The sequence below is a fragment of the Marmota flaviventris genome, chromosome 3 (genome assembly GCF_047511675.1).
Source record: "Marmota flaviventris isolate mMarFla1 chromosome 3, mMarFla1.hap1, whole genome shotgun sequence".
NCBI classification, from domain to species: Eukaryota; Metazoa; Chordata; class Mammalia; order Rodentia; family Sciuridae; genus Marmota; species Marmota flaviventris.
Window position 1 is genome coordinate 142,776,516 of NC_092500.1, and position 21,123 is coordinate 142,797,638.

General features: G+C 35.7%; 1 protein-coding gene across 8 annotated transcripts in view; it reads left to right on the forward strand.

Annotated features, from left to right (window-relative positions):
- Positions 1 to 5,190: 5,190 nt before the first annotated feature.
- Sorbs2 (sorbin and SH3 domain containing 2) overlaps positions 5,191 to 21,123 on the forward strand; it is a 92,914-nt gene continuing 76,981 nt past the window's right edge. For 4 of the 8 annotated variants that reach the window (XM_071610480.1, XM_071610484.1, XM_071610483.1 and 1 more), the window contains exons 1-4: positions 5,191 to 5,200; positions 9,903 to 9,995; positions 15,307 to 15,333; positions 15,572 to 15,696. In XM_071610480.1, coding sequence (XP_071466581.1) covers positions 5,191 to 5,200; positions 9,903 to 9,995; positions 15,307 to 15,333; positions 15,572 to 15,696 — 255 coding nt within the window. Of the gene's footprint in view, positions 5,201 to 9,902; positions 9,996 to 15,306; positions 15,334 to 15,571; positions 15,697 to 16,637; positions 17,274 to 21,123 lie in introns of those variants that run through there. The other 4 variants (XM_071610481.1, XM_071610482.1, XM_071610488.1 and 1 more) reach the window with 3 other exon arrangements.

Here is a 21,123-nt window from a genome sequence, read left to right on the forward strand (position 1 = left end):
TTTAAGGAAGAAATAAAAGCTTCCTGGAAAACAGATTCTAATATGCTGCTGTTGGGGGATGGGAGAATTGGGAAATGGGAGAATCCATATAAGTAGCCTAATAATCCACGTGACTTGCTTCTATTTAAAGCAATATAATTATGTCCCATGTATTTCCAGTAAAGTCTAGATTATTTTCTTAAGCCATAATCAAGGCAAAAGTTTACTTTAAAATACCTGAAATATTGTTTATGGGAATGATGCCAGTTTGCCAGATTGAGGATAGTTTCCTGTCAGTGGGGAAGAAGGACAGGTTTAATCTTATTGCAGCTATTGAAGAAAAAGGTGGCAATGACATTGTTATAGCTCGCATGGATGCTTAGAAATAGGCAGAACTGGGCTCCAAATCCAGGCAGGCTTGATTCCACAAAGGCAGAACTGGGCTCCAAATCCAGGCAGGCTTGATTCCACAACCCATCTATATTGGTCCATTTTCTGTTGCCAATAATCTATAAAATGAATAAGTTATGAAGAAAAGAGTTTTATTTTGGTTCCCAGTCCTGGAAGTGCAAGGTGTAAGGGTCCCATCTGGTGATGATCTTGCTGGCAGAGTCCTGAGGCCACACAGAGCAACACATGACAAGAGGCAGGGAGTGTGCATGTGAGTGTGTGTGTGTGTGTGTGTGTGTGTGTTTTGGTCTGTCTTCCTTTTCTTATAAATCTGCCAGGGTTTAATCATGGGCCTGGTGTGATGGCACATGCCTGTAATCCCAGCAGCTCAGGAGACTAAGGCAAGAGGTTCTCAAGTTCAAAGCCAGCCTCAGCAACCGGAAGGTGCTAAGCAACTCAGTGAGACCCTGTCTCTAATTAAAATACAAAACAGGGCTGAGGATAAGGCTCAATGGTAGAGTGCCCCTGAGTTCAATCCCTGGTACAACCCCCCAAAAAAGATTTAATTGGGAGAGCTCCACTCTAATTACTTTATCTAACCCTAATTACCTCCTGAAAGCTCTGCTTCTAAACACCTTAGTTGAATGAAGTTTCCACCCACATTGGAGATTAAATATATGAAGTCTTTGGGGGATGCACTCAAACCATATCTAAACCATAGGGCCATCTTTCCTACACTATGCAGTACACCTATTACATGTCTTACAGGAATATCTTAATTACACAGGTTGCTTTCTTAATGTGCCTGAATCACTATGGGGTATCTGATTTTATTTTCATTTAGAATCCATTTGGCTTTTGATTTACATAATATAAGCCAATGGAACTTCCCTGATACTGTATTATCAATTTGAATAAATGATTTTGTCTTAGAAAAAAATATGTACGTATTTAGATGTATCCTATAATTCCCTGAAGGATTACTCTGAAGGACCCCATGAAAGTCAGATGCTGGGGCACTATGAAGTCACATGGCCATTTAAAGCAAATGAAATCAGCATTCTTTTAGAGTTGAATGGAGTGCTTCACTAACTTTGAGACTTTGGAATAACACCAGAAAAATAGAATCACCTACAAGATGATCAACTTCCAACCAATACAGTCATTAGGAAAGATCTCTTAAGTATTTTGAGAGCTCCCATTGTAAAGTCTCAAGAGAAAAATTGCAGATTTCCTTGAAAGACAGTGCTCTTTATTCAGGAAAGTTGCCCAGGCATCAGGAAATTTAGTATAATTATAAAGAACACTGTATAATCTTATAAAAATAACCAATAACCACTTTCTTTTCTTCCTTAGTATTTGTGGTAATAATTTTTCCTCATTCCTAGGAATGATTTTGACTGTGTTCTGAGCTCAACATACTTGTATAAAAGCTGGCATCATTTGGCTTCTGAATAACAATGGCCATCTTTGGGCACCCTTAGGTCAGGAGTGTTGAGAGGGATCTATTGTTCTTATGAGCAAGGGCAATCATGCTTATGCACTGATGTGATGATTTCTTTACTCAGAGTCAGAAAGTCTCTGAGTAGGCCTCACATACAGGCTACCAATTTAGAGAAGCTATTCAGAAAAGGTGTCAAGGTGGAATCTTACGTTTCTAAACTCAGGGACTGTAAAGGACAAAATAAACTCCTCGGAGTTTTCCCATAAGTCAAAGGAGCATGTTGACATATTTTAAAAAGATATGATAAATGTCAACCTGGATGAACTCATTTGATTATAATTGAAATGTGAAACCATTTAGCATTTATGAACATTTTTAATCTTAACTACATTCAGAGAGAAAGAGAAATGCATTGACACATGGATCAGTTAGGGTTGTTCACGAAGAAAGAGTGGTACAAATGATCTCATTTCAAAGTAAATATGTAATTCAGGTTAAATATGATGTGCAACCTTAATCACACCATATTTTTATTTTTAAATAAAATCAGATTGATTTTTTTAAAATAGCTAACATCCCACAATGTTTTCCCAACACTTAGACTATCTACGTGCCCCTTTTCCAGAATAATATGTGAACTATGAGAAGATTAATGTCAAAATGACCACAGTAATTTATTAGACTAAAATTATTCCATAGAAAATCTTTTGGGGAAACTCCTCACATTAACTGAATTCAAATTCAAGTCCTCTATTTTGATAGATGGGCTGGTATTTAAATTCAGATCTACAAAAATAAAATGATGTCTGGCATGGTGGCACATGCCTGAAATTGCAGTGGCTCGGGAGGCTGAGGCAGGAGGATCCTGAATTCAAAGTCAGCCTCAGCAATGGGGAGGTGCTAAGCAACTCAGTGAGACCCTATCTCTAAATAAAAAATACAAAATAGGGCTGGGGATGTGGCTCAGTGGTTGAGTGTCCCTGAGTTCAGTCCCTGGTACAATCAATCAATCAATCAATAAAACCAAATTCTTGGCTAATGTTGGGCAAGGATCTGGCCTTTGGTCTTCTTCAGATGGGATTCCTGATAACCCAAGGGGTTCAAGCAGAATTATAAGACCTTAGACAAAAAGTCATGCTGATGCCAAAGTATAACCAATCTAAACATTTAGGACCCCCACTCAATAGTTTTAGTTACCCAGCCTATTATCCTGTGCATATTGTGAACAAAGGCTTCTCTGCTCCATAGGAAAATAATGAGGTGCTTGGTAAATGAAAGTGGTTCACAATTGTAATGATATGTACTTGGGAGGCTGAGGCTGAGGCAGGAGGATCGCAAATCTGAGAGCAGCTGAACAACTCAGTGAGACCTGTCTCAAAATAAAATTTTAAAAGGGCTGGGGTTGTAGCTAAGTGGAAGAGCATTTGCCTAGCATGGGTTGAACCAACTGAAGAACTAACAACACTCTAGACCTGAAGTCATGTTCATGCCCATGTATAACCAGAACCATCTACTGCCATATGTATATTGGGAATAAAGGCTATTCTGACCCCTAAGTAAAACAAATCCATTTTTATATACAAGTTAGGATACATACAAGTTGCTTTTTACCTAAAACTTAGGAAAAATATGAATTTATGCAAATACAGTCTCAACACAACCTCCAGGAAATCATCTTGACAACCCATTGTGCAAATTTCTTTGTTTTATTGACCATAAATGATGGTTCAAGGTAGTTTTATAGTCAGTTTTCTTGGCCCTGCTTCAATTCCAATTTAAGAGAGTACTTGAAATACTGTATTCTTCTAGTGGCTGCAAACACTCTAGGAATTTGATGCTTTCCAGAATAATCTGTGCTTGTTATGTAAGTACAATCAAAGACACTTTTTCAGAACCGAACAAAAGAGATTAGATCCGCTTTAGTTTAAATTGTCTAAAGAGTTCTCAGTCATGAATTTGCTAATGGCTTTAGCACAAATAAGGGAAATAGAATCATGCATTTTTATTAGGTACCCAAGAAGCCTTTCAGTCTCAGGTTCTTCTGGAGAGTTCTGCCACCCTGGCTCTTCTTTTAACAGCTTGGAAACTGTCTTGCCTGATTAGGAAGTTAGTCATTTCACATTTTGACATCTAAAACAATGAGAAGTTGAAAAACCTCACAAATTACATTTTGAAGTAACAGGATACATCACTTTATAGAAAAGCACAAGGATTTGTGGCGCCTGGCTTTGTTCTCCTTAATCCTATTTTACCTTTTGAGCGTCAGATGTTTTGTAAACATCTGCGTCTGAATTCACACAATATGTGCTGATCACTAAATCTCTCATTTGGTATAAAAACATTATTATTACATCTTAAGAGGGTTTGTGTTCTGGGATTTAGGCTTCCTTCTATTTGGTGTGTATTAGTCAGTGCTATTCCAGCCCAAACACTATGTTCACATTCAGTTTTGAAGCCTGAATCAGGTTTAAATATACAATGTTGCCTATTTCCAAAAGGAGTGATCAAATAGAATTTGGAAAATGTCCTTACAGTCCTCATTTTCTGGAAATTGTTTATCCCTTCTTGTTTTAGAAGCTGTCCCAGCCTTGGTCACAGACATCCCCTGAGGCAACTTTTCTGTTTATTTTGTCCATTTAAGGTTAACATATTAGGAATTTTGCTACTGAGAGTTTAAAATAAATACATTTGAAGGAACTTTCTCAAAGCTCCTGAGCCGACCCCTGCCTTCCTCCCTGGCTACATTGGCATTCCTTCCACAGGGGCAATATTAAGGCCCAGCGTTCAAAAACATGCAGCATTCTGGGGAAATGATACAAACAAACAAACAGAACAAGAAATGGGCCTCTTTATTTGTATATGCAGAAAAATAAGAAATAAAATTTATTCTAATGAAGTTTCCCCTCAATTGCTTTTTAAGATAAATTGGCCTGTGAAAATAACCCACTCTTGTAATGATGTCAGAGGTCCCTTTTATAATTCTGGAAGAGGAAAATTAACAAGCAATGATGATCCTTCCAGGTTTAGAGAACACAAATCATTCATATAAATGTTTGTAAAGGAAATTTAATTTCAAAAATGAACACTCTTCTCCTTTTGATTCATGAAACAGCCATCATTTAACCAAAATATAAGTTTATGGTCCTAGGATCAAGAACAATTGAATTTTAACATGAATGGTATCTTAAATCTGACCAACCTTTTTAAACCTTGGTTTAAGTAAGATTAATGATGATGTGACATTAACTAACAGGTTTACCGGACAACAAAAATACACTCTGATGGTATCTTATTCCACATGCTAGCGAACAAATTATGCATCATTTTTTTTCTACAGGAAATCTGAAGAGTTTAATAACAAAACCTCCAAGGTCAAAATGAATACAGGTATGCTGTCTCCATTAGTTTTAAACTTCTTAGCTTTGCTCTCTAAAAATCATCTTGGCCCCAAATCATTAGTTTATCAGTCTTCTGATACTAAATGTGTTACTGAGTTTCTGATTAGCTATATAGTCCAGATTCATTCCTTTGTCTGTGTGCTACAATCTCATAGCCATCAAAAGGAGTTCTGTTACATACTCTTACTCTCTTTTTCTCTAATCATCTTTTAAAATTAACTCCCCAAAATGCTAGGTATTGTATGCCCACATTGAAATTTCTCACTTAAGATGGACTAAATTCAAAGACAGGTTGCTCTGGTGAAAAATATTTAAACTTTCCCATTCTATAAATTCTATGTTGACAACGTTGGCAGATAGAATGTCAAAGCATCATGCATAGAAAGTCACTTTAATTAATTCATAATCACAACCCACATATAGACATAAGCATTATATTTTTAGATTGTCTGCAAACTTTATGGTGTATATTTTAATCATAAAAGTGTTTGTGATACATGGGATGTATATATGAAATATAATTTTTTCTACCTTTTAGATATTTTGGTTTATAATTTCATCTTCTCCCCAACCCAAGTCTTATATACCAGTATTAAGTAATTCAGGAAATGACTTTCTCATTGAAATTTTGTTACTTGTGTTTAAACCATGTCATTTCCTATTGTCCAGCAAGTGCTGCTAGGAAGTTATTTTAGTCAGTCAGTCACTTTATGGCAGAGAAAAAAGAATGGCTTGAAATATTCTTTCACATCAAGCTCTCTGACATTTTGCTTGTATCTTAATATCAAAGTGCCTAGAGGAAGAATTAATAACCCACTAGTGAGAACGAATGTCTAATCCCCAGATCAACTGTAGGGACACATACTATGTCCATCTTTCCCTGGCAGCCCCTTAACAGAAACCTGCTCTAACTGGCCTAGATTATGCTGTGTCCTGAGGTTGCAACTGGCTTGTAGACACGTGTAGAGCAACAGGCAAGATGAGGGTATTGGAGATGCTCAAAACAGACAAGCATGGCTTAGATGTCAAGAGAAATGATGCTCTTCCAAACTAAACAAGTAAAGGCATTTCAAGAATTGGAGGTATTAAAATTGGTCATGGAAAATGAAATAAGAAATATTATTAGGCAAAGGACAGCAAAGAAATCAAATAGAACATAGAGCCCTCAGCTGGTCTAGGAAAAACTCTGTTGCCAAACTCAATCAGCACATTTCCATTTGAGGGAGTGGTATGTGCTGATTGATCTGAGGCATCTCTTTGGAGGCTTAAGTTGAACATAACTTCCCAATATCCTTCGTTTTGTTGGGTGCTGATTTTCCTATTTATTATAGTGCTATTGTGATATATATGTATATGTGATTAAAGTAAATATACTTTATTCATGTACAATATATTCTGCATAATTGATCTTCTATTCATATAATTCAATCCCTAATGACAAAGGTAGGTGCAAAGAAATTTTTAAATCTGTGTAAGTCTCATACTAGAACAAAGTTACTACTGAACTTCCTAAATATAACCACAACCATCTAAAACATTCTCTCATTTATTAGATAGAGTAAACCTGATTCTGGATGAATGTTAAATTGCATAGGATTATTTTGCTTACATGGGTGAATTTACTTAAGCATATACACATAAGAAATATGACTTTCAGACTTAGACATAAAAATTGATTAGAAGTTACTTAAACCCTTTGTTTTAAACTCCAAAGAAATGTTATAATGTGGCTATAGAAACATCACTTTAAAATGTATATAAAGAGGCTAAATAGAAATCATTTTAGAAAATTGTAAATGTTGTTGCTGTATTTACAAAATAAAGTAGGAATTAGTTTCTAAATAACTAGTAAGTAAAACTGGCCTGGGTTATCTATGTAGCAATCATTAAAGAGATATATCACAACTTAAATATCTACATGTTAGTCACTATAATTTAAAAATTACTTTAAATCTAATCTTTGCTTTCAATCAAATACATAATGAACTGGCCAAGGAGGATGTGATTCATTTTTTTTTCATTCTAGATTATCTAAACAATGGAGGAAAATATATGAAGCATGCTATATTTTCACTCAGAATTTGTAACCCATTATTTTCGTCGGCATAGAAATTAGTTATTGAAGAAAAGAGAGAAAAAGACACCAAATAATTCATTGAACATGGTTTACCCATGTGAGTGTTCTCTAGCAGTGGAAAAACCTTCTCCAGGGGTCTTGCATCTTGGTAGAATCGTGACTCAGAGGCTGTAGATCAAGAATAGTTGTGAAGAAGAGACCAGCATTAGGATTCCTTCAGATGAACTGATGTATAAAAGATAACTTCCTCATTTTGAGTCCTTAAAAATATTCTCAAGAAATACCAGAAAGTCTCAATACATAAGTACACTATAATAGATTTCTCTGTTTTCTAAATTTCACATAACCTTGACTTTTTAAAATAAGCTCTTTATTAAATGGTAACAAAGACAGATTCTGCATTTACTTAATCAAAATTTAGAGCTGCCTGAAACGCATAAATTGTTTAGCCCAAAGATTTCCAAACTTCCTTGGTTCAGAGTGTCTCAGTAATTATTTTCATCAAGCTTTGAGGCCAAATGAAATATCTAACAATTCTATTTATTAGAAGATGCAAACAATTCAATCACTTAATAATACTTAATAAGTTTTTATGTGCTAACAACTTAAAAGCCATTTGACAAAATAGTCATGCAAACTAAAAGAAAATATTAATTTTATTTCATTCTTTATAAACACAATTACTTAATAATGTTAATGGCTGTGGTACATTGAAAAACTTCTCAGACTGTAAGGTTAGATTGTACAGGGCCAGTCTCACTTTTACAGGGCACTTGGTTTTCAACATGACAACCACCCTCAATTCAGTTTTTCAAAGATGCATGTCACCCAAAGGCACAGACGTTACAACCTGTGAGGTAGAAACTTTGCTCTTCCTCAAGTTATCAGTTCACATAGCATCCATCAGATGTTACTGTATTTTCCTCAAAAATGGAGACAGCCCCCAGCGTCCCTGTGAATGTACTGAGACAGCACAGTGTCTGTCAGGCCACAGTGAAAACACCAAGTTTAACAAATGGTCCTGGATCTTCTCATTCTGGAATTTTCTGTTTTTATCTCTGCTTATTTTCAGATATACAGAATCAAAGAACCACAAAGTAAAATGATTGAGAGTGCTATCAGTTTTCAGTTCCAACACCCTTGACTACCCAACCCGCCCTAGCTGCTAGATACCTCGTGTCCTGGGACATCAGTTCCACGTTAGCAGACAACTTGTCTCTTGGCTATTTTCAGTTTGTCATGTTTATTAAAATCCTGTCGGTGCTTCTCTTGGAGTTACCTTCAGTTTCCATCATTTGTGTTTTTCTCTTTGGGTTCTTAATTATAACCTTTGATTCATTTGGCTTATTTTCACCTAATGTTGTTTCAAGTTAGGGTTCTGGTTTATTTATTTTCTATATTAAGAAATTGTGACTTTAAACATATATTGTTAAGTTATATGAGAATAATTCCACCAACTTTGAATTCTACTGACCTTATTCTTTGTGACTATTATCAATAACTAATTCAAATCTTACTTCCAAGTGTCATTACTAAGCTCAGTTCTCTCGTGTCTAATGCACCAAATGGATATGTTTCTCTATGAAATAAAGAAAAAGAAAAACATAGGGATAGCATATCACAAAATATGATGATTGTATTATCTTGTTGATGGTTGCGTTATTTGTTCTTTTTTGTCTTAGCTTTCAAAAAGACAAAAACTTGTTCTGACTTAATGATCAAAATGAGGAGAGCAAGGGATGCTATTACTGCACACGTTATAATACAAAGGAATGTGGGAATGGAATTCATATCTGGTCATAAATAGAACATTAACCTTTCAATTTTAGGAGACTTGTCTTCCAGATTTAGAAGCCTAAACTTCTCATAGCACATAAAACGTCTGATGCATTTGCACTTATTTTACTTCACATCACAATGTGCTTAAGTATAAATATAGATCATTGTTCAAAAGTGTAGAAGCAACAAATTAGTTTTTAAAATATGCTCATTTTAATACTGTACAGAGGAATGTTTTTCCTGATTTTAGGTGGGCTAATCATTTCCATAACTCTGGGAAGACATGGAGTTTCCCATAATGCTGTTTCTTTATAAATCCTATATTATCAAGTATATCAGGCCTATGTCACCAAATTAGTTTTATTTCAAGCTATCTTCAGGAATCATAAAAGCTACAAGACAGTAAAACCTAAATGATTAATACAAAAGTATATTATAACTATAGAACTTAACTGTGGACAGTAGATAATCCATAACTCTAAAGTAGCTATACTGCTTATAGAGTTATGCATTGAATTTAAATGGTATAAAAACAGTTGAGCTCTGTGCCTATATTTTCATTAACAAAAAAAACATTGAATGTTAAATATAAAACCTTTTGTTTTTTTCCTAAAGCATTGGCATCTATTTCTGAGACAGACCCCTGGGGGTTTTTGTTTGTTTGTTTTGTCCGTTTTAGGGGATGGGTGTGAAATTTGCAGATGTGCTCCATGGTTACTAATTCTGACTGTTCATCTCCCTCACGAGTGTTTGGCACATTTCACTTAAAACGCATGATTTTGCATGTGCTTCCTCTGTTGCCTTGGCTTCTGCTATATCATTTTTTTGCTTCCAGATAGCGGTGGGTGTGCTCGCAAACGTGCTGCCATGTCTGTTACGTTAACATCTGTGAAGAGAGTTCAAAGTTCTCCAAACCTATTGGCCGCAGGTATAATACCACTAACTCACAGAAAGAATGTCACACTTGAATGGCTGTACCTGACCTCTCTTTCTTTCCAGAATGATCTTATTTGGATGAGTACAGTGGCTGTAAATACCTTTCAAATGCCCGCGAGTTCTTATTTTTCTCATCCCAAGAATAGATTTTATCCCTTCTAGCTGTTTATGTTCTAAAAATAAAAGGTCAAAAGAAACTGATATCTTGTAGAACACATTTAAAAATTTAATTAAAAACAATTGCCAAAAACATGTTGAATAAGTGTAAACGTTAATAACTGTTCAAGTTTTGGTTATCTCATAAAATAAAGTAACATCATATCTCATTATGATAACTCATATGTTCCTTTGGTGATATAGGGGTCAGGAAGAAATTCTGGAAAGCCAATCTTCATTAATTTGCTTCTTCACCAAAGACTACAAGCAGAATGATAGAATATTAGTTTTGAGAGAAAGGCCTTACCCTTTCATTAATCAGCAAAGACCCATCTAATACATATTTTTAAATATATGAAAATCTTGACCAGTTAAGATTAATGTGTACCTACAGATAAAAATATACCCTAGAAAGTCACTGAGGGTGTGACACTCTGGCAATCACTCAGGTAGTCTCTTTATAACAATGACTTTCCTAAGCCCTCAGGCACAGTCTCCCTCAGGAGGGGGCTGCAGTTATAAAAGATCAGTGAGCCCAGAAAAAAACCCTATTCCTAGACTCCAAAACATAGCCAAGCCTTCTGATGGCTGGTTGGTTGGTTTCATTGTTGGCTTGTTAGTTGCGGTCTCTGGTTTTAGAGCAAAATTGGGAAAGGGGTAAAAAGTTTTTAAATAAATTTAATTCTTACTATGCATATCACAATCTTTTACTCACATACATTTAGAAGTTGATTAAATACTATAGGCGTCCTTTGCTTTAAAGCCACCAGATCCTAAACTACCCAGTTTTGTTGAAGAAAAAACAAACTTTCATATCCAGAATCCCACTTCTATTTACCATCTCCAATTCACAAATGGATTTCAATATCCAAATTTGAATATCAGGCCAGGAAGTTTCATAATATGTTAAGATTAAAAGACTTCAGGTTGTATTGCAATGTATGTTGTATGATCTCATTTTTGGTTTCAAAAATCTCTCTAGATACATTTGTACATATTTTATTCATGTGTTTATAAACATGACAAGGTGTTACAAAACCTATAGGCATTTACATTAGATACATCAGGGAAATAAAAATGAAAGGAGGTAGGGAAATAAATAAAATACAAGCCAGAGCCATCGTGTAATTGGAATGCCTGTACCATGACTATCATTTATCAAGTATAATCTCAGGTGTGAACCACTGATGTACTCCTGAGGCATGACACACTGTTCCATCAATGCCAATTTACTATTATTTATAAAAGTAGCCACCAAAAGACAGTATTAGATTGAATAGAGATTGCCATTTGGGAGTGTCAAAAGTTAAACATGAACAATTTCCTATCAGTCAACTTGCTAGAAAAAAGATGCCATGCTTCACAATCCAAATAGGAGAAAAATTTTAACACTTCAGGAATATGAAATAATCTTCAATGATAAGACTATGTACTGACTCTGAGCTATTTTATATTTTATCTCACTATAAGTAAGATTTCTAGAGAATAAAGTCCCCTGAATTTTGGATGTAATTTTTAAAACAGACACATACGGTAATCTTAACTGGTTTAAGGAAGTTTTAATTACATTTTAAAGAAAGAAATCAGTATCTATTGTGTCCAATCACATTTTGAGGGAGCTTTAATAAGAATATATTTGACCGTCTTTATGTGAATCAGAAGGGAATTAATAAGTATTTATTACATTCAATATTCTCAAAATTCAACAACCTTTCCATAAACAAACACAAGATTCCACCCCTCCCCCAAGCCCCTTCCAGATCAGAAGGTCCGTAGGTGTCATCAACTATTCATCCCCTACATCACTGTGTCTCCTCCTCCTCTCATCAGAAGTGAAGACCCATAGGATAATGCACCATCTCTCACACCGATGTTTCAAACCTAGGCTAGGTGCAAAATGATGATTAAAGAGAAACATCCAAAGTACATTTCACTTAATCAAAAACCCTTGGCAGTCTGAGGTGACATTGGTAAGGATGCCATGCGTGACAAGACCACTCTACCAAGAGATAGTCTTGCCAATATCACCGGTGTGTTTTATGCCCTTAGAAAAAAATTGTCTGTACCTCAAGTTTTCTTCCTTAAAAAAATAGAATGTAATTGTCACTTTCCTGCCTCTCTGAGAACATCATTTCCCAAATCCACAAGGCCTTGTCAGAATTAAATGAAGGTAACTAAAGAAAATAAATGAAAAGACTTATTATGGTACTTAGAATCATGAACTAATTGACATGAATTTAAGGTCTACTTTAATTCTTACAAAGCACTAGAGCCCTCTAAAGAAATGCATTATAAGGATTAAAGTCCTCATAATTTTCAAGAAAAATATAGGTGATAGTGTCAATATAGTACATCAGTTAAAAGGAATTTTAATAAAACCTGAGCATAAAGATTGTGATGTGACAGATAGGCACAACCAACACAGTCACATGAAAACTCTGATGTTAGAATCATAAAGTTGAGAAGGTCCTTTGAGGGCCAATCCCTGACAACAGACCAGGAATATCTTAAAGAATATCTCTGACAGGTATTCAGCCACTAAGGCCTGGACACAGGACAAGCCCATTGTGCAAGTGAGGAGCTTTGACAAGTCTCAACCCTCAAAGACCCTATTTATTTTCAGATGCAAAATCTCATTTTGTCATTCTTAACATTTCAGGCAAACAATGCTGTCTACTAAAGAACACTAGAAACTAAGGATTCAGATTGTTAGAATCTTAATTCTGATTCTTCACAAGTGAATGATCATCAGTGATGTTCAAGATCTGGGGCAAAACTATTCACCCTGTGTATCTGCCATGCCATTTACCTGCTCAACTTTCTTAAGTTTTAGAATCCATATTCTCTTTACTCTTGACACGGACCTGGGAAACTTTCTGTTACCTGCTCCAAAATACACATGTCCTCCTTTTCCCAAGTTTCTCTGGCAGTGATAATATAGAAGTTGAGCTATATAGTAGAGCTATGGTGTCCATGTGGGAAGGAACTTCTCTTTTAGGACTTCTGTAGTCTACAATAAAGTCACAAATCAGAGCTGGGGATTTTTAATATCTATAATTGGGCTTACTTTAAAGAAATTGAAATGTTGTACATGTCAGTATCCTTAAAAACCACCCACTTAAAAGTAGACTTAAATCGTCAACATAAATTTAGATAAAAATATTGCTTCATCCTGAAATTTTAATCCATGGCCATTTTTCTCTTTCCTTTCTCTTAATTCTACACAGTTTTGTTCCCTCTTAGGCAAGGCCTTTCAGCAGAGAACACCATTATTAATATCTCATGTTTCCTTAGCACACCCTGGTCCATAGTTGGGCCTAGAGAGACTGACCTCTGATTCTCCCATGTATCATTTCTTAGGGTCCTGTAATCTCTGATGTGATCAGCAATGTGAAAAAACAGGGTTTTCCCCCTACAAACTGTCAATGACAGGAGATTCCTCACATACAAACATCACACCCTTCAGACCAGCTTAGTATACCCTCCCATCTAACCACCTGCACCTCCACATATCTGGCTCCTATGACCTCACTCCTCAGCACATACTACATACCCTCTTTTTTCATCCTATCAAACCAAGAGAAAAATAAACTCCCTATTCTCAAGCAAATAATTATAATATAAATAACAATCATTATTAATTCATTGTTTTTTCCTTAAGTCCCCAAATTTGTTCATTGTCCACAGTGTGTGACACCCTAGTCTTTACTAAATCTCTCTTCCTAAATGTCCCAAACAAAATTCCAGAGATTGCTCTGCATCACTAGACTATGTTTATTTTCTTTATAGAGTCCTCAACATCATTTAACTGAATTAAATGACGAATTTCAATCTTCACCTCCCATCAAATTCTGGAAATAGAATCCAGTACATTTTATGCATAAATCTTCAAAGTTATTTTTACTGTTTGGTATTCATTTTATGACTCCAATTTTTCATTCATTAGAGCTAAAATCCATACTATTTTTCAGTTTTATAAATAATGGGAATTTGTTAGTCTTCTCTAACTCATCTGGGCTGGAGTCATTCTAAATTACTCTGTGCTGATTCATATTTATTTTTCTTCCTTTGATTTAGAAAAAAATCTGTCTGAAAGGCCTTGCCTAAAGGAGGGAACGAGAATATGTAAAATTAAATAGGGTTTCCTAACTATTTATGCGTCTATCATCCCAAATTTAGTGTTCAGAATTCAAAATAATTATACCCTATACATGAGAAGAAGAAAAAAGTCACTGAAATAATAGTAATTTAATAATGGTCCCAGGTAACAAGTAGAAGGAATTGGACAGTTAAATGCCCCTAGGAGTCTTTCCAAGTTCAAGGTTTTATATATCTAAGTGCAATTAACCATGTTGTATAATAGAACAACACAGACAAATTGATAACTTTAAATGTGAACATTGGGCACATTTGATTACCCCAAATGTACATACAGAAGATCCTTGAATGCATAATTCCAATAAAATCAATAATAAATATGGGATTGAGCCAATTTCCAACTGCATTACCAAGAGTGATTTAAGCTACTGAAATTTATTTTCCAAGATTCATGATTTAAAGGACAATGGAATGCATTTTAACAGCTCTTTCATATTTTAAATTTAAATGATTTTTAAATAACAATACGAAGAAAATTTAAAAGTAACAGATTATTTGAAAGTATCTCATGATCTGATAGAAACAATGCAAACTATTTTAAAAAATTCATCTCTAGCACAGAAGTTAAATAAAGTCAGTAACAACAGGGCTTTTACCAGTTATGGGTCTGCTCATTTGATTTAATGCTATGAAAAACATCCATTATTTATGAACCAGATCCTTTTAGATCCTTTAATTCAATATTCAGAAATTCATGTAAGAAATTCATGGGTAACAATAATCTTAAAATTATATGGCTGCAGCATTATTGAGGAGAAAAATTAGTGTTTGATATATGTGTTAATTATATATTATGGTTATTTAGTAAATGACATTTCCATTGAAGTTAAAATTAATGCACAAACCTCTCATTATATTTAAAGTACCCAGAGTTTTAGAACTGAGATAATGTCTACAAAAATAATGCACGTAGTTCTTCACCAAGTATTTTCACTGGATTGTTCAGTTATTGTACCCTTGCATTAATTTCAATATTTTTTTTCTTTCAGGGCGTGATTCTCATTCACCAGACTCAGGTACAGAAAAGATATTCTGATAACTATTACATTTATTATGAGGATTTTTTTTTTTACGTATCCATAGCCACATTGTTGATCTCATGTTAAACTTAAATTTCATATATTGCTATGCATTTTTAAATGAAAATTCTAGTAAGAATGCTTCCATTTTAGAAATAAAAATAAATTTTCTGAAAAAAAATGTTTATGTGAACCCAGATATTTTTGTATCCAATTTGTTTTCCCTTAATAAAAGCGTGGAGATCTTACAATGATCGAAATCAAGAGACACTGAACGGAGATGCTACATATTCCTCTCTTGCAGCAAAAGGTTTTAGAAGTGTTCGACCAAACCTGCAAGAAAAGAAATCACCAACTCAGGTAATCCTGCACACTCTTCTTTACTGTGTTACTTTAAAGCATGGTTATTAAAGAGAATCTCTTTCTTAGCAACCTCTTTCTTAGTCTTTTCTTTTTAATATACATTTGCTTTTGAATTTGCTTTGTTTGCCAGACTTCTATTTACAAGGAGAACAAATTTTAAGTTCAAAACAAGTGTTTCATGTTTTTTATGGGTTTTTGTTTTGTTTTGTTTTTTTCTGATTAAGCTCATAAAAGTAAGCCATCTTCTAACAGAATGTTTAGGATACATTCTAATTCTTAAGAAGCTGGCAGCTGATGTTTTGGATTTCAAAGTCATAAGGTTAACAATACATTATGTGTTCAATAAATACGAGTTATGCAACTATTCACTCTGAAAACTAAAGGGACTCTGTGTTGAAGATTTGAGTAAAATTGTGCCACAAGCATGAAAAATATTATAAAACTATGTGACTAATTAACCATAGACCTTGAAGTCTAAAAATATGCCAAGAGAACATATGTTCATTTTTAACATAATATCCCAGAATGTGGATGGAGGCAACTTTATAATATTATTTTTTTAAATCAGGGATTAAAGCCAGGGGCACTTAATCAATGAGATACATTCTCCAGCCTGTTTTATATTTTTCTTTTGAAATAGGATCTTGCTAAGTTGCTTAGAGCCTCGCTAAGTTGCTGAGGCTGCCTTTGAACTTGTGATCCTCCTGCCTCAGCCTCCCAAACCACTAGATTATAGATGTGCACCCTTGCTCCTGGCTAAAATAGGAATTTTTATAGGAATGAAAATGATAATTTAATATAGCCAACAGAATGTAAAGCATAGTGAGAAAAGAGAGATTGTTCTACCTTTAAGGGCAGGTTTCTTTCATGACTAACTTTGACTTTCTCTGTTTTTCCTTCAATGTTATTTCTTTTTCCGGATGCTTTTGGCCATCTAGGCACCCCTTCCACCAGCCAGAAAAGAGAGCTCTTGTAGCTCCTTGATAACCAATCACAGAAAGCCTGATATTTTAGACTCATTGGTAACTAACCCACAAACCCCTTCCTGTACAGAATACTTTACTAACAAAGAGCCTCTTCACACAACTATGCATTCTAGTGACAGTTCTAGCCAGACAATCGTATATTCTGAAGAATCCAACACAACTATGTCATATACACAAAAAATCACTAATCCTCTCCCAGCAGCTCCCAGAATAGGTTCTGCTCCCTTCGCTGACAGTACCCCATTGCTACAAGAGGACTACACACAAGATTCTCATACTCGGAGAATTTCTACCATGAAACTAACTCAGAACCAGGATCTAGGAAGTAGCAACCCCATGAGTTCTCCACAGTTCTCCAAACCTATTGAAGTACCATTATTTCTCAAAAGGCCTTCCTCACCACCCCCTAACCCAGAGCCTGAGATACACACAGCATCTCTTTCCATTCAAATAGCTCCCCTTTCAGGAAAAGATCCTGAAAGCCACAAACAGCATCCTGAGCTTCCTCCAGAGACTACAAAGATACCTCCTCAGCAAGAGAAACAAATGTCTGCAGTTGCTGTGGCCTCTCAGTCCTCAGACTGCCGGGTGGTACATTACACTTTCCAGTCTCTTCTTCGTGTGCATAATAGAGACTCTAACTCCTTTGGTTTGGGCTTCTTACACAAACTAATGCTTTGTTTGTTTCCAAGTAGGAAGGAAAAGGAGAAAGAAACCATCTTACAGTTAGAATTTAAAAGTTGACTAAATCTACCAGTAAATTTCCAGGTATATTTTAATTAAACACACACACACATACACACACACACACACACACTTTTATCCAGAAATCAGTTCTAGAAATTTCTTCCTCCTAGATATATTTTAGAAATCACTGAAGGGTCAGTTCTTTAAGACACTGCAAACCACTTCAATACTTAAAGTACTTTCAGATTTCAAAGAGATTTTTATCCTACCAGATGTTTCGTTAGCTAATTTTATTTGAGTGTACACACTTTCTTAAGATAATTGTCAATAATTCACTCTAGCAGGAAATGTTCATCACAATATCAAGCACTGTTTATTCCTTTGTAGCTCAATGTTCATTTTGACTGAAACTAGATTAGTTTATCATGTCAGAAAGTATAGTGAACTCATCAACTTTTATTACCCACATTTTTAGGAAGCAAAGATTTTCATATACGTAAAATTCTGTCGTAGCATCATTGTGTTGACACTTATTATTTGTTTAGAAGAGAAATGTGCTCCATTATTTTTGGATTTTCCATGAAATATTGTAGTGTTCAGAGCAGAAACTTGAAGAACAAACTACATGATTTAATCCAGGCTCTACCACTGACTGTCATGAAGAATCCATTACTAAATTTTCTGGAGTCTGAACAAAGAAATCAGAGTATTAACTCATAGGTCGTGGGAAGACTGGGAAGCTATTAGAGGTAATTTACTCAGGATAGAGCGAACACTCAATAAATGATAACCACTAATGAAAAACATAATACTAGCAGTAATAGCAGTCATGAAAGTATTGAAAACAATAGGACCTAAGTAAATAGCTTGTATAATACTATTTACTGCAGCTGAGTTGTTAAAGATACACCACAACACAACTTTGAAGAGAGTCTTCAATAGATATCTGACACCAAGATCCTCCTATCCATTCCTAATGTAGAAAACTTAGCTAATCATAATATACAAAACTCATTCAGGAGAGCAAACTTTTTGGATTAACATTAATATCTTTGGAGAGCCCACATGTAATAAGATAATATCAATAATAAAAGCAGCTAATAAATAATAAGGTTTTCCCATATGCAGGCGTTGCCCTATTGATTATTTCCATAGTCAATATGTATTGATTATGTATGTATTATTACAACTATTTTATAGATAAGGCAACTGAGGCACCAAAGTGAGTTGCTTCCCCAGTCAGAATACAAACCCTATGGCCGCAGAGCTTGTCCTCAGAAGAACTATGATACCTCTCATTGTGAAATAGTTAACTCACTAGTGACAAGGAGACATGGGGCTATGACATAAGGAGAAATAAGGCAGATGTCTTGATGGGGCCCAAGAGCTCAGGATGGTCTGAGGAAGCAAAATCAATCTGAGCCTGTACAGCCAGAGCTGTGCTAGCATCAGGAAGCTAACTTGGGTCTCAGGATGTGTCCCTATAGGAAGCAGTGGTCGGCGAAGTCACAGGGACATTTAGAACTATTGGACTCATCTAATATAGTTTGGTTCCTCAAAATGGTTTTATTATGTTTGAAAACCTAAGTTTGATCATTTCCATGGTTTTGTCACTATCCAGGCTGACTGGAGATAGTGGGTCTCCACTATCTAATAAATATTAATCAACTTCTATCCGCCAGATTTTTAGGAAGTAAAGATTTCCATATGTAAAATTCTGTCATAATATCATTGTGTAATTGATAATTACATAATCCCCAGAGGATTAGCATGATCCCAAAGTTAAGATTCAAGATTCTGCTACTTTTATTCATTCAACAAATATTTATTGGGTACTTGCTATATGTCAAGGTTCTAGTGACAGAGCTGGAGTTGAAGCCATGTTTGTGGGGGTGGGAGGCAAATGTTAATAAAAACTTAAGTAATTTATCTACATTAGAAAGACATTACTCTGTGGAAACGTGATTAAGCAATGCTAAGCAGAGAGATGGGGCGCACAGGCCACGTTAAAACAGGTTAGTCAAATAGATATCACTGAAAGGACAGAACAGCATTGAAGTGGGGACAAATATTCTAGACAGAGGGAATATCCAGTGCAAAGACTTTAAGGCTGAAGCATGCTGCTGCCATTCAAGGTCCAAGGTCGGACCAGCAAGGAAGCCAGAGAGGAAGTGAGGCCTAGAGTAATAGGAGGTGGAGTCACAGAAAACAAAGGCCAACTGACCGAAGTCCTTGGAAGCCACTGCAAAGATTTTGACTCTTATCCTCAGTGAAAATGGGAATCGCTGAAGGATTTTGAGGCTGCTACTATAATTATTTGACTTACATCCTAACCAACTCATTCTAGCAGGGACATTTAGAACAATTGAGAACAAACCTACCTTAGGGCCAGAAAGCGAGCAGGCAAACCCATTAGGAAAATATAAATTTGGTGAGAAACAATGGTGACTGAAATCCAGGGGGAAGCAGTAGGGGTGGTGAGAAATTCAACTCTGTGGCTGTATTTCAGAAGTACAGTACAAGGGACTTCCTGGCAGATTGCTCATGGGGCGTGAGAGGAAGAGTCAAGGTTGACATCAGCTGAGAGGGTGGTGTTGCCATCAACAGAGACCAAACAACCATGGGCAGAGCAGTCAGGGGAAACAGATACTATTTGGGGCATGGTTTTTTCTTTTTTTTTTTTTTTTTTTTTTTTTAGTACTAGGGATTGAACCCAGGGTCACTGAGTCACATCCCCAACCCTTTTGTGTTGTTGTTATTATTGTTGTTGTTATTGAGACAGGGTGTCACTAAATTGCTTAGGATCTCGCTAAGTTGCTGAGGCTGGCCCCAAACTTGCAATCCTCCTGCCTCACCCTCCAGTGTCACAGGATTCCAGGGGTGCACCACCACATCCAGCTGGGACATGATAACTTTGAGGTGTCTCTAAGACACCCACAGGGAGGGGTGAAGTGTGCAGCTGGATACAAGAGTCTGGAATTCAGGAAATAAGGCCAGGTTCTCGGTTAAAGCCATCAGCTTACAGATGTTTCTCGTAGTCATGAGACTGAGTGAGGTCAACAGGGAACGAGTGTGGAGAAAAGAAGATGCCCCAAGAATTGAGCCTAAGCAAATCCCAACATCAACAGGAAAAACCAGCCCAGGAGACTGAAAGCCATGTTCTCAGAGGGAGGAAATCCAGGGATCTGGGGCAAGTGAATAACAAGAGAGGAAATCACACAGAGAAGGAATAGTTCACTGCGCAAGTGCTGCAGACCAGACGGGGCAAGTGTAAGAGGGAATTTGAAAACCTAGTCTTGACTTTTGGAGTGCAATTAAGAAAGCCTGGGAGGAGAGCAACTAGACTGTCAGATCTTCCAAGGAGATATTAACATAGGACCTTCTGACTAGTTATTCTCCCTTCTTGAGCCTCAGTTTGTTCATCTATTAAATGGAGCTAATAATAGCATTCATCTCCTACAGTTGCCATGATGTTTAAGTAAGATAATGCATATAGGAAGGTTGGCATAGTGGCTGCTACACAGTAATTCTTCAACATAAAGTAACCGTTATTATTTTGAAATGATGTCATTTTTACAAATTATGGACCTGATTGGGGAAAAGAAATATGTTATTTTTAAGAATACTTCATTTTTATACTGGTAAATAAGACTTTTCTTCATCAGGCTTATAGTTTGTTTCAAGATAGAGAGTGTCCTAACAGTCAAAAAAGGAAGCATAAAGGTGTTGCAGTTTTAATTGTCTTATTTTT